General features: G+C 69.4%; 4 protein-coding genes across 4 annotated transcripts; 3 read left to right on the top strand and 1 right to left on the bottom strand.

The window, feature by feature from the left end:
• Window positions 1-262: 262 nt before the first annotated feature.
• Window positions 263-3,316, top strand: F751_5146 (Ankyrin repeat and protein kinase domain-containing protein 1; the record flags this gene model as incomplete). Its single annotated transcript, XM_011398889.1, has 10 exons — window positions 263-283; window positions 410-475; window positions 589-963; window positions 1,048-1,114; window positions 1,330-1,583; window positions 1,662-1,859; window positions 2,215-2,329; window positions 2,548-2,704; window positions 2,863-2,977; window positions 3,098-3,316. The coding sequence occupies 10 exons, from the start codon at window positions 263-265 to the stop codon at window positions 3,314-3,316; spliced, it is 1,587 nt and encodes a 528-aa protein (XP_011397191.1).
• Window positions 3,317-3,662: 346 nt separating this feature from the next.
• Window positions 3,663-4,973, bottom strand: F751_5147 (hypothetical protein; the record flags this gene model as incomplete). The annotated part of the gene is made up of 2 exons (XM_011398890.1): window positions 3,663-4,667; window positions 4,812-4,973. The coding sequence occupies 2 exons, from the start codon at window positions 4,971-4,973 to the stop codon at window positions 3,663-3,665; spliced, it is 1,167 nt and encodes a 388-aa protein (XP_011397192.1).
• Window positions 4,553-4,720, top strand: F751_5148 (hypothetical protein; the record flags this gene model as incomplete). Its single annotated transcript, XM_011398891.1, has 1 exon — window positions 4,553-4,720. The coding sequence occupies one exon, from the start codon at window positions 4,553-4,555 to the stop codon at window positions 4,718-4,720; it is 168 nt and encodes a 55-aa protein (XP_011397193.1).
• Window positions 4,974-5,621: 648 nt separating the features above from the next.
• Window positions 5,622-7,936, top strand: F751_5149 (Succinate-hydroxymethylglutarate CoA-transferase; the record flags this gene model as incomplete). The annotated part of the gene is made up of 7 exons (XM_011398892.1): window positions 5,622-5,663; window positions 5,859-5,999; window positions 6,118-6,247; window positions 6,412-6,747; window positions 7,030-7,136; window positions 7,324-7,483; window positions 7,767-7,936. Coding segments are annotated over 7 exons (1,086 nt in total), but the record flags the coding sequence as incomplete, so codon positions are not given.
• Window positions 7,937-12,235: the final 4,299 nt, after the last annotated feature.

Consider the following 12,235-nt stretch of genomic DNA (forward strand, 5'->3'; position numbering starts at 1 on the left):
CCGCCCCTCATCCCCGCAGTCGATGACGGCCAGACAGGCCCATGAATTCTGCTTGTGCTTGTTTAAGTCACAAAGTTGCCGCGCCAGCGTCGGCTGCTATGGAAATGATGATGCTCAGATCATCACTACTCTCGCGCCCTTGCCCCTCTCGAAACCATTGCGTGAGAGCTGGCCCCACGCATACGAGTTACAACGAGATGCATTGTGAGTGTCTTTATGCCATCGCTATAGGGTATGCAATTGCTGTTGATCACGCTCCAACATGGAGGAACAAGCTGAACAGGTGAGGCCCACGATTCGAGAAAGTGATCGGGAATCCCCGTGGGTGCTTGCCGTGGCAAACAGGCTTTACGTGCTGTGTATCTGGCGACGACGATGCATGCAAACCTTTGTCACTATATCTCCGCAGTACCGGACCCAGAAGTCCAATAACAATCTCCTGCTGGTGGCCAGCGCGAGGGGCTACCTGGCGGATGTGAGCTGCCGGGAGGGGAATTCCGATGCCAACTTAGGCATCAGTGTTGTTTAATGCAAGCCCTGCGTGGATTTCTGGACTGGTAATTCACATGCGCGCCCCGCATGGCGCAGGTGGAGGCCCTGATTGAGCGGGGTGCGGAGCTGGACTGCCGGGACCGTGCCAAGCTCACCCCCCTCCACTACGCGGCGGGTCGGGGCAGGCTGGACATCGTGCGCGCCCTGAAGGCCCGGGGCGTGGACCTGGACCCCGAGTCCCCCGACGGGCGCACCCCCCTGCACCTGGCAGCCCTGCGGGGCCACGCCGCCGTGGCCGGCTTCCTGGCGGGGAGCGGCGCCTGGGTGGGCGCCTTTGACGGCAGCGACTCCACGCCGCTGCACCTGGCCGCGCGGCACGGCCACGAGGCCGCGGCGGAGGCCCTGCTCAGCCACGGCGCCGACCCGGGCCTGACCAACAAGTTTGGGCTGAGGCCGGTGGACGAGGCGGCGGTGGGGGGGCACGCCGTCCTCGCGGCCGTGCTGCAGCGGGCGGGGGGCGGGGCGCCGGGGAGCAGTACTCGGCCCCTGCTGCAGTACGCAGCAGGCCTGGGCAACCTCGCGGCCGTCAGGATGCTGCTGGGCGACGGCGCCGACGTGAACGGTGGGTATGGACGCCATGCTGGAGGCATGCTGACGGGTAGATGATGCCCCATGAAGGCTTTGATATGACGGCTGGGTGTGCGCCAGCCTCAGAGCACCTCTTCACGGAGTACTGGTCTGCCCTTTCTGTGTCCAAGCTGCCAACTTATAGGATTATCGTCTGCTCCCGCCAACCCATTCCCCCAACCCCCCACCGCCCTGCAACCCCCTAAATAGGCACTGCAAACGACGGGACAACGGCGCTGCATGCGGCCACCCTGGCGGCCGACGCAGACTGCGTGGCCCTGCTGCTGGAAAGCGGTGCGGCCGCCAGTGCGGCAGACGCCAAGGGCCGCACCGCCGCCGACCTGGCCGAGGAGCAGGACCGCCAGGCGGCGGCGCGCGCCAAGGAGGAGGCGGAACGGCCCCCCCTGGTGAGGCCCGGGGATGCGCCCAACCCGCCCCCGCTGTCTAGGGCGGCGCTGGCTCGGGTGAGGGCCCTGCTGGCAGACGCCGGGGCGCAGCGGCAGCGGCGCCCCGCGGCGGCGAGCGGGAGCAGCGACGAGCAGGCGGCCGCGCTGGGGCCCCGGGAGGCGTTCCTGGCCCTGGCGCCCGGCGACAGGCTCCGCAAGGTGGAGCGCTGGGCGTCCCTGCCGCCCGATGACCTGGACGCCGCGCTGGCTGGGTTCGAGGCGGGCGTGCAGGCGGAGGTGCAGTCCCGCCTGGAGGCCCTGCGCACCACGGCCGCTCACCTGAACATCCACAAGGTGCATTTGGAGGGGAGGGGGGAGAGGGTGGTTGGATTATTTGTGGTGGTCCACGATGGAGGGCAATGTGCCTTCAATCGCACATGGGCAAAGTATCTGAGGGCCCTAGCTGGCTGGCAGCAGGTCCTGGGCCTACTGCATCCCGCCATCCCTGCCGTGCATGGCATTGCATACTCTGGCTGCCCATGGTACGGGGCAACTCGCGGTGTGGCACCATGCCAGCTCCAGGCGCTCCTCGGCCGTGCAGCCCGGCAATCGACATACCGAAAACAGGGTGGCCACAAACGACAGGCATTGGCCACTTGCCTCAGCGCACTGTCCCCTCACCAAGGACAACCCCTTCCTCATCGCCCAGGCCATCACGGCACTGCACGAGGACGAGGAGTTCCAGGCTGACGCTGCTCGCCCCGAGGTACGGGCCGGCATCGAGGCCATCCGCAAGGACACCAGCCTGTACGACTCCTACGCACGTCAGTCAGGGCCCCGGGTGGCAGTGGCCTGGTTTGGGTGCTTGAGGCGCGCATGATGTCGCCCATGCCCGTGCCTCGCATGAACATGGCTCTGTGCTCTGTGGGCGGGGCCCGTGCATGTTTGACGTGCAGGTTGCCGCCAGTAGTCCCCGCCCTCGCCCAGGAGCCGCTGCCGGCATGGATTCAGGCTGACAGAGCCCTCCCCGCTTTCCTCCCAGGCGACCCCGTCATGCTGTCGGTGCTCCAGAAGCTGCGTCGCGTGCATGCCGTCTCCTCGGCCAACAAGCAGCGCACCGTGGACCTGGACCTGCTGCTGAACACCCCCGGCGAGCCCCGCCAGCCCCCCGAGCGGTCCTCCTGGCGCGCATGGAGGCGGTGCGCGCAGCGCACCTGGCCGCGGCGGCCGCAGCCGTCGTCGCGCCGGCGAAGGCGGCGCAGGCGCAGGCGCGGGCGATGTACGATGCCGTGCTGGCCGGCGCGGCGGAAGCGGCGAGTGGAGAGGCCTCGGTCGACGGTGCAACGACGGGGGAGAGTTTGGTGGGGCAAATGGCCGGCACGCCAAAGGAAGCCGGCGCGGACACATCCCTGCCCGACGAGGGAGCCGGCGCGGGGCCCGAGGCGGCGGCAGCCCCATCCGCCCGGCGCCGTGTACACTTTGCCGAGGGGTCCAAGCCGCCTGCGAGCGACCCCGGACCCAGCACGAGCGGCGGCGAGGCCCCGTCCCGGCCGGCGCGGCTGGCCCGCACCGGCGGCGACGACGGCTCGGAGGTCCCGGACTGGCTGCGCGACGGCTTCTCCTGGCCGAAGGTCTGGGCGGAGCTGTGGCGGCAGTGCCAGCTGGCCCTGCTCATCCTGGCCGTCTTCCTGGTGACCTCCAGCGTCCTGCGTGGCAAGCTGCCCTGGGCAGCGCGGGAGGCGGGCCCGGGAGACCGCGATGCGTTGGACCTGGCCGGCCTCCTCCTCGGCCAGGGCCGGGGGGAGCTGTAGTTGAATAAGCGACAGGTGGAAAGGGGCAAAGCATGCACACCTGCCGCGGCCACACCTGTCCCTAGTGTCAGGCGCTGCTGGGCTCTTCCTGATTGCTGTTGTGCCCTGGGCTGGTCCCTTCGGTATGTACAAAGCCTGGCAAGGACTTGGCCTGATGGAACAGTAGGGGCCGCAGCGATGGTGGTGGGTTCCATGGAGGGTGGGAGGGCACATGGAGATATGTGTACATGCTGAGGCAACCTCTAGGGGAGTGGGAATGGCACTGTAAGAGGGAGGGTGGCCAGCGATATAGCAGTCCGCCAGTAGTCCCACTGGATCATGGCGCAGCGCTATGGAGGAGGAAAGGTCAGGAATGACCTCCAGCGTCCCGCACCCGCCGCCGCCTCTTCCTGACGAGGCGCTGCCTCCGGCTCAGCTTTTTCCTGACCGGCGGCGCCGCTGTCAGCAACGGCCAGGCCTCCATCGTCCAGCCCAGGCGCTGCCCGTGCCTCGCTGCATGGCCTGAGGAGCGGGCGGGCAGTGGTCGCCTGGTCGCTTCCCGCAGCGGCTCCAGCGCCGCCGCGACGTCGGCCTGCGCCAGGCAGTGCACCAGGCTGTTCAGTCGGCCCCTCATGTTTGTGCTTTCCGAGGAGCAGGGCGTGTCCGGCGGGGCTGGGCTGCCGGCAACCGGGGGGTTTGCCATCTGATCCTTTGGCACTGGAGTCGGGACTAAGGCCGGCTGCGTGAGTGATTCATTGTGTTTGTCCTCAGGACCGTTCCCATTCCTTCCACCACAGGCCGGCTCGCCGTCGCCGCCGCAGCATAGTGGCCAGCGCAGGGCCAGGCGGCGCAGGCCCCCCTCCCACCAGGCCCGTCTCAGGCTGTTGGCAAAGCAGGGGTGGAGGGGGAAGGCGCGCACTCCGGCGGGGCCGCAGGGCGGCGTTCCCCTGCCGCCGCAGACCGCGCCGCGGCAGGTCAGGTGGTAGGCCGGAGCGGCGCGCGCCACGGCCCGCAGAAGGTCGTGCAGGGGGACCCAGGCGAAGGCGGTCTTCTCCGCGCCCGCCACGGCCGCGGTCGCTGCGTTCTGGTCGGAGGCGAGTCGGAACATGAGGGCAGTGACGTAGGGCACCTGCACGACAAACATGTGGTAGGCGCCGCGGCGCAGCGCATGCACGACACGCACGCTGCGTGCCCCGTCGCGCAGCGTGGCCGCCCGCGCGGCGGCGGCGGCGGCCACGGCCCCCGCGTCCACGCCGCATGAGGCCAGCAGGCCCAGCGTCTCCTCCGAGCACTCGCGCGCGGCTGTGGCGGCGCTGTCCTCGTCGCAGGCCTCACGCTGGCCTCCGAAGTCGCGCCACAGGTACTTCAGGTACTGGGGAATGGGAGTGTTGTGAACGGGGCGTGAGGGCCGAGGGCGGGGTGTGAGGAGCCATTGGGATGTGCTTTCGACCCACCATCAACACTGCATCCTGCTCTCATGCCCGCAACATTCTGCCTCCCGACACAAATTTCGCACCTTGCCCTTCGGGCCCGTGCGCTCCAGCTCCGCACCGAGCAGGACCAGGATCCGATCTTCATAAAGGGCGATGGGAAGCACCCCGGCAGCCTTGTAGTCATTGACTACCTTGCTGCGGGTGAAGTATGGTGAGGACGGGCTGGGGCCCGGGGCCCTTGGCATCCCTGACAAGATTCCCACCCTTCTCGGCGAATGACATGTGGATGGTGGGTCGATGACGCTTTGGGTGATCTGTCGATGGATCGCGAGCTGCTAGGGGCTGACCACACGGAGTCAGTACGGGCTGGCGCGCCCTCTCGAGCATGATCATTTTTCCGACATCGCGCCCCCCCTGCAATCGCTAGACAAGCGGCATGATGAAGGCTCCCATTGCCGCTCAGGGCACTCAGACGACTCCAAAAGAGCTGTAATCAAACTGAAATATGTCAATGCTCGCGTTGCCGCGATGGCATTGTGCCGAGCGGCTCGGCACGTGCTTCTTCGTCCGGTCATGGATGATGGGGCAGATCGGCGCCGAGCGATGCCTGCACACCCCTCAGGCCGACGCAGCCGAGGGTTCCCCAGGCCCACTTGCGGGAATCAAGGTCGGTACTCACGAGAGCAAGGCTGGCGTAATGGCTGCTTTGCCGTTGGAGGGTGGTTGCTCCCTCGGAAAGGTGCCCAAACCAGGGTCACCCAATCCCTTCACAGGTGCTCGATCTGGGACAGGTTGTGGCAGGGAACTTTGCCGGTGCCCTGCTCGCCTACTATGGGGCGGATGTCGTCAAGGTGGAGCCACCGGGCAAAGGAGATGCGCTGCGCTCCCTCCGCCTCACCGACGCCTCCGGCACCTCCCTGTGGTGGCGATCCTATGTGCGCAGGCGGTGTGGGTGGCTCGGGCGCAGTATGTTGCGGTCTCAAATTTGGGTGCTCCATGCACTGTGGGTCTGTCGACAAACCCCTGGATACTTTACCTTTCTGGCTCCCGCCTGTGACACCCGTCCCTCCCCACCCCATCCTGCTTGTCCTCGACCTTGCCCCGATAGCCTTCCCACTCGGCCCACGCAGGGTCGCAACCGGCGTTGCATCACGGTGGACCTACACAGCGCAGCTGGGCAGGGAGTGGTGAGGCGACTGGCGGGGCGCAGCGACGTCCTGGTCGAGAACTTCCGCCCAGGCGTCATGGAGGGCTGGGGCCTGGGCCCCAAGGTGGGGTGGCGGATGAGAGAGGGCCGTGAGGGATTTTGAGCACTTGCTTCCCTGTTGCCCTCCTTCTCATTACCCATGCATGCCCACCCAACCTCTAATGCACCGATATACCGTGCAGGATCTGCCACCCCACCTGATTTACACCCGCATCTCGGGGTATGGCCAAACGGGCCCCAGGGCACGGGAGCCGGGCTACGCCTCCGTGTGCGAGGCCTACGGCGGTCTGCGGGCCATCAATGGCTTCCCGGGTGGGCGCTTTTGCTGTGGCAGGGGAAGGTGCTGTTTGCAGGGGTGCCCAGTGCACCACGGCCTTGGGTCTTGCACAGGCGCATGCCGTCCAGTCTGTCACACCAGATTCTCAGCCTACACACCCCCAAACACACATCCACATGTCATCGTACCTATGCAACAGACGGACCCCCCATCCGGCCCAACATCTCGCTGGGCGACTCGCTGGCGGGGCTGCACGCCGCCTTTGGCGCCGTCATGGCCCTCCTGCATCGCGACAGGGCGCGCGGGCCAGGAGGTGCCTGCGCGGGACCCGGCACTCCCAGCGGCTCCGGCCAGGTGGTGGACGTGGCGATCTCGGAGTCCATCTTCAACATGATGGAGGGTGCGGTGCCGGAGTGGTTTACGCACAGGGCGATCCGCCCGCCCTCCGGCACCACGCTGACAAACGTCGTGCCCAGCGGCGCATGGCAGGCCCAGGATGGAAAGTACGTCATCATTGGCGGCAACGGCAACAGCGGTGAGTCCGGATGGGGGGGGATCGCACTACGGTGTGAATGTCAGTGCGCTGGAGCGGGTTGTTGTTGTGGTGGGCCAACCTGAGGAAAAGTGGCCCGGGGGCTGTGCATTTGACCCCCTGATGAGAGCATCGATGTTCCTCCTGCCAACCTGGGTGTGCAGGGCTGGGGTGCCCGCAGGGGCGCAGGAGACCCTGCCTCGCATTGCACCTGCGACTTGAGCCCCGACCAGTATCGACAGTCGCTGCCACCCCCAAAAGTTACCCCTCCCCTCCCGTTCAAAGTGTACAACCGGCTCGTGGCGGCGATGGGGAGGGAGGACCTGGGCCTCACCAACCCCCGCTTCGCCACCGACGCCGTTCGGAACGAGAACGAGGAGGAGCTGAACGCCGTGCGTCTCGGGATTGTTGGCGGGTATTTGTGGGTGTGCTCAGGGTTGCCGGCGGGCGTCTGCGAGGGGCTGCAGGGGTCTGCTCACCTCGCTTCTCTCCCCCCCGCTCCGTACTGCCCTCGAAACATCCCCCCCTCCTCATCCATCCAAGCTCCTCGCCCCGCACACGCCCTCCTCCACTCCGAAGGTGATTGCGACGTGGGTGGCGGGCCGCAGCAGCGAGGAGGTGATGAGCGTTCTCAAAGCGGCGCGGGTGCCCGCCGGCCCCATCCTGAACATGGCTGACATTGCGGGGGAGGCGCAGTACCAGGCACGGGGCATGTTCCAGCCAGCTCTCCCTCCAGGAGGTAGGCCAAAGGAAAGAAGGAAGAGGATGCACCCTGCCGCTGACCAGGGAGCGCCTTGTGAGGGTATGCTGCCCTCTGGCAAGCTGGTCGCTGGCTGTGCTTGGCACGCGGCTGCCTGCATCTGGGGCGGCGAGACTCGGGCTGGCCGGTGGCTGCTACCCAATGCAGGACCCGTGCAGGGCTTCCTGCAGGGACAAAGGTTGCCGCCTGCATCTAGGTGCAGGTCCATAACTCCGGTTGCCCTCCGGGTCACTCCAATGTCCTCCACATGCTTGATCTGCAGGTGGCGAGGAGGTGGTGCTGCCGGCCATGAGCCCCGTGCTGGGCGGTACACCAGGCAGGACGCGCTGGGCCGGGCCGGGCCTGGGCCAGCACACCGAGGAGGTGCTCAGGGAGGAGCTTGGCATGACGCAGGAGGAGGTAGCAGACCTGAGGCAGTCGGGGGCGATATGAATCCTGTGGTGACTGACTGGGCGTGCTTGTCCGCAAAACTCTGAGACTACAGGCACGCGGCTGGGGTGGACCGAGCTGTATATGTGGCATGAAACGGGGATGACTTTCACTGATCGGGGGCGACGAATGGGCAGGGACTTGCATGGGAAAGCCCTGCACTCTGGACCGTCGGGCATGGCTGGATTTCGGGAGAGATCGATGTGGGCGCCAACATCACGCTCAGGTTGTGGGGCAACTGGGCATCGCCATCAAGATGCTGATGAGGTTTTGAAGCAAGAACCTTTCGACACCATTACATTACTGTGATTTTGGTTGCTCGGTGCGAGCTGGGCGTCGTCGCTGCCACCTTGCTGCGACACAAGCACTAGGGGGGAGTCCGGGACAGGCGATGACCTGACACCAGCCGATGCACTCCCACATCAGACAATCCCAATGAAGATATACTTACGGCGGGCTGTTGAGCCGGTGAGAGGGCTGTCAAGGGGGGAAGGAGCCCGCGAGTAGCGGGCTTCCACCCCTCTCGATGTTGTGCGGCGAGAAGCAGGGGGTGCAGCATGCATCGGGGCCTCGTCCATCTCGCGATAGGGCGGAGCGGTGTTGAACAAGCTGCATCGCTGCATGTGGCATTGCGCTTAGGCTATCCATGCGGATGCCTCACCATGCCCAGCACCTGCCAGTGATCCAGTCGCCGGCACCACCCCTCCCCCTGCCCCGCCCCGCAGCCGGAGGCGGTGAAAGCCATCCTCAATCCCTTGCTCGAGGTCCCGTTGGAGGAGCTGGGCCATGCCCTCCAGGGCTTCACGTGGACCCTGGAGCGGGTGAGTGGCCTGCCCTTTGGCAGGAGTGGAGGTACCAGGCAGGGTCATGGTCAGGCACAGCAAGGTTGCACCCGCCCTTTGAATACAGCCCAAGTCCCTCTGCCACCTGGGGCTTTCCAGTGGGAGCACGCCTCTCACCCCTCCACACTCCCCTCCCCAGGGTGACCTGCACCACTGGGCGCCGCTGCTGGACCGCATGGACGGCGTGCTGGAGGCGCGCCTGCGCGACACGGCGGGCGCGATGGTATGCCCCCACACCACCGCCGCGGACCTCCCCGACCCGGCGCCGACCTGCGCGGTCCTGCGCGCGTCGCGCGTGCTGCTGGAGCACTGCAGCAACCGCCACCTGTACGCGTCGCAGGACCGCTGCCGTGACCTGCTGGCCGACCCCAGCCACGAGGCGGCGCTGGAGGCGCTGCGCACGCTGGCGGCGGCGCTGCAGCGCGCCGCGCCCCCGGGCGCCCTGCGCTCGCCGCCCTCGCCGGCCCCGCACCGCAGCCTGGAGATCCTGGCCATGCCACTGGATGCATCGCGCACGCGGGGCGCCAGCCTCGCCGACCTGGTGGTCGACGGGGAGCTGCGGAGCGACCAGGTGGGCCGAGGCGGCTGGCCGCCGCCCCCTTGCAGTCGTCCCCTGCCTCGATCCTTCACGTGACCCCTCTCGATCCCCCTCCCCGTGCCTCCCACCCCGCGCAGCTGCCATCGGAGTGGGTCGTCAAGGCCTACACGGCCAAGACCGGCGCCAAGGTGGAGTTCAGGGTGGGCCTGGGAGGCGTCCCCGGCGCCCCCGGCCCCCTCGAGGCCATGCACGAGCTGGTCAAGGACGGCCCGCTGAAGGACGGCGACGACCTGGCGCTCCTCAATGCGGTGCGTGGGTGTGGTGGCTCGGCGCCGCGTGGTGGACTGCACCTGGTCGCGCATGGAGGGCGGTGCTTTCTGAGGAGTGTTCAGTGGGCAGCGTCGGGCGGCCCCCTCCGCCCCTCGCCCGCCGAGCCCCGTGGCCCGCCCAGGCTCTACAGGGCCCCCTCCGCCTGACCCTGCTCTCCGACCTCCACCCCACCCCAAAAGCACCCTCCTCCCCTCCCCGCTCCCGCAGCTGCGCGCCGCGTACGCGTGCGGGTCGCTGGAGGGGCGGCGCGCGCTGGTGCGCCAGCGCCTGCTGGCCAGCGCGGTCTACTTCATGTCGGGCTCCACGCCCGGCGAGCTGGCGGCGCACTGCTCCGCCGACCCGGCCTTTGCGAGCGAGCTGGTGGGCCTGCTGGCGCCCAGGGCCGGGGGCCCCACCGTGCCGGAGGACATCCAGGTGCTGGCGCTGCGCGCCGTGGCGGCGCAGATGGGCGACCGGCCGCGCCACGCGGCGCTGGTGCCCAGCCTGGCTGCCGGCGCGCCGGACTCGGTGCTGGCCTCGATACTGGGCAGGGTGGCGGCCGCGCTTGGGGGCTCGAGCGACGGCGGTGGTGCGCGCGACGGCGGCGCGGGCGGCATCGTGGGCGCAGGCGCGGGCCCCGCGGACCCTGCCCCTGCCACGGGCACCGCCGCAGGCCCATGCGACGCCACCCACACACCGGCCCCCTCCGGCGACTCGCTGGCGTGGGTGGACGCGGCGCTGTCGGCGGTGGGCGCGCTTGTCAGCTGCTCCCCCGGCTGCGCGGCGCTGGAGGCTGCGGGCCTGGTCCCCGCGCTGCTGCCGCTGGTGCGCGCCGCGCCCTCGGCGCTGGCGCCGCAGCTGGCCTCGCTGGTGCGCATCGTGGAGAACTTCGTGGACTTCAGCCCGGGCAGCGCCGCGCTGTTCCGCGCGCTGGACGGCTTCGACGCGCTGGCCGAGCGCCTGGCCGCCGAGGTGGCGCTGGGTGTGGCGGAGGCCGCGGCTCGCGGTGTGGGACCTGCGCCGGATGCGCCGGGGGGCGGAGGAGGGAATGGAGGAGGGGGCGCCGCCGCGCAGGAGGGTGTCGCCGCGCAGGAGGGCGACGCCGCGCATGAGGGCGACGCCGCGCAGGAGGGCGCCGGGCCCATGGAAGCCGCTGGGGAAGGCGCGGGGCCGACGCCGGGCGACGGTGACGCGACTAGCGTCGTCGCAGCGACGTCAGCCGCGACGCCGCCAGCCCCTCAGCCCGCCGCACCCGCCGCCCACCCCTACCAGCCAGGCACGCCCTCCCCACGCCTCATCCCCTACAACCGGCGCCTGCTGCTCAAGGCGTTGCTGCGCGGCGCGGCCATGGCCTCCTACGCGCCGGGCGCGGCGGGCGGCGCGGGCGACACGCCCGCCCACCTGGCCATGTACCGGGCCCTGTGCGCCATCTTCCGCGCCGCGCCGGCCTTCGGCGGCGGCCTGTTCAGCCTGGCCGCGTCCCTGGTCTCCGACCTGATCCACCACGACCCGCTGTCCTACCGCCTGCTGGAGGCCGCGGGCGTGCCGGAGGCCTTCCTGGCCGCGCTGGCCGCGGGCGTGGTGCCCAGTGCCGACGCCGTGGCCGCCGTGCCGCAGACGCTGGTCGCGCTGTGCCTGAACGCCGGCGGCCTGCGCCGCGTGCGCGAGGCGCGCGCGCTGGACTGCCTGCTCCCCGTCTTCACGGGCGAGGCTTACCTGCGCGCGCTGCAGGGCGAGTCGGCCAGCATCCTGGGCGCCGGGCTGGACGAGCTGGTGCGCCACGTGCCGGAGCTGCGCCCCGCGGTCGTCCAGCTCGTGACCGGCATCCTCGAGCGCCTCTGCGAGCTGGGCGGCGGGAGATCCGTCGGCGCAGGTGTCGCACGAGGCGGCGGTGGCGGCGAGGCGCCGGCCGCCGCGCGGGACGAGCAGCGCCACGGCTCCGACGCCATGGACGTGGACGGGCCCCCCGAGGCGCAGGGCGCCGCCGCCCCCGAGGCCCCCCCGCTCGCCGCCGGAGCCCCCGCCCCGGCTCCTGCCGGCGCCGGCGCCGCCGCCTCCCCCGACGGCTACCTGGTGGAGTGCGTGACCTTCGCCTCGCGCATGCTGGAGCAGCTGCTGGCGCTGAACGACACCGCCGCGGCCTTTGTGGAGGCGGGCGGCTGCGAGCTGCTGCTGGCGCTGTACCGCCTGCCGCGCCTGCCGCCCAGCTTCGGCTCCACCAACGCCAGCCACAGCCTGCTGGTCACCTTCCGCGTGTTTGCCACGCAGGGGCCGGCCCTGGACCGCGTCACCGGCCTGCTCCGCACCGAGCTCGTGCGGGTGAGAGGGGTGATGTGGGCTGACATCCGCCCACGTGGGTCAGCTGCGCATGGAATGCCGTCCAGGGCGCGCCCCTGCCTTGCCCTGGCCCACACGGGTGTGCTCCGTTCACCAGTTTTCGAGTCCCCCGTCCCACATCCACCCCCCCTTGCCACCCATCACACAGGCGCTGGAGGAGGCGGTGGCGGTAGCCTCGGCGCTGGGCCCTGACGCGGTGGTCCCCGGCCTCCCCCCCGCGCCGCGCGACGCCTACGTGCGCGCGCTGTCGCGCGCGGAGGGCCTGGTCGCGCTGGC

Source organism: Auxenochlorella protothecoides (genome assembly GCF_000733215.1).
Source record: "Auxenochlorella protothecoides strain 0710 unplaced genomic scaffold scaffold56, whole genome shotgun sequence".
NCBI classification, from domain to species: Eukaryota; Viridiplantae; Chlorophyta; class Trebouxiophyceae; order Chlorellales; family Chlorellaceae; genus Auxenochlorella; species Auxenochlorella protothecoides.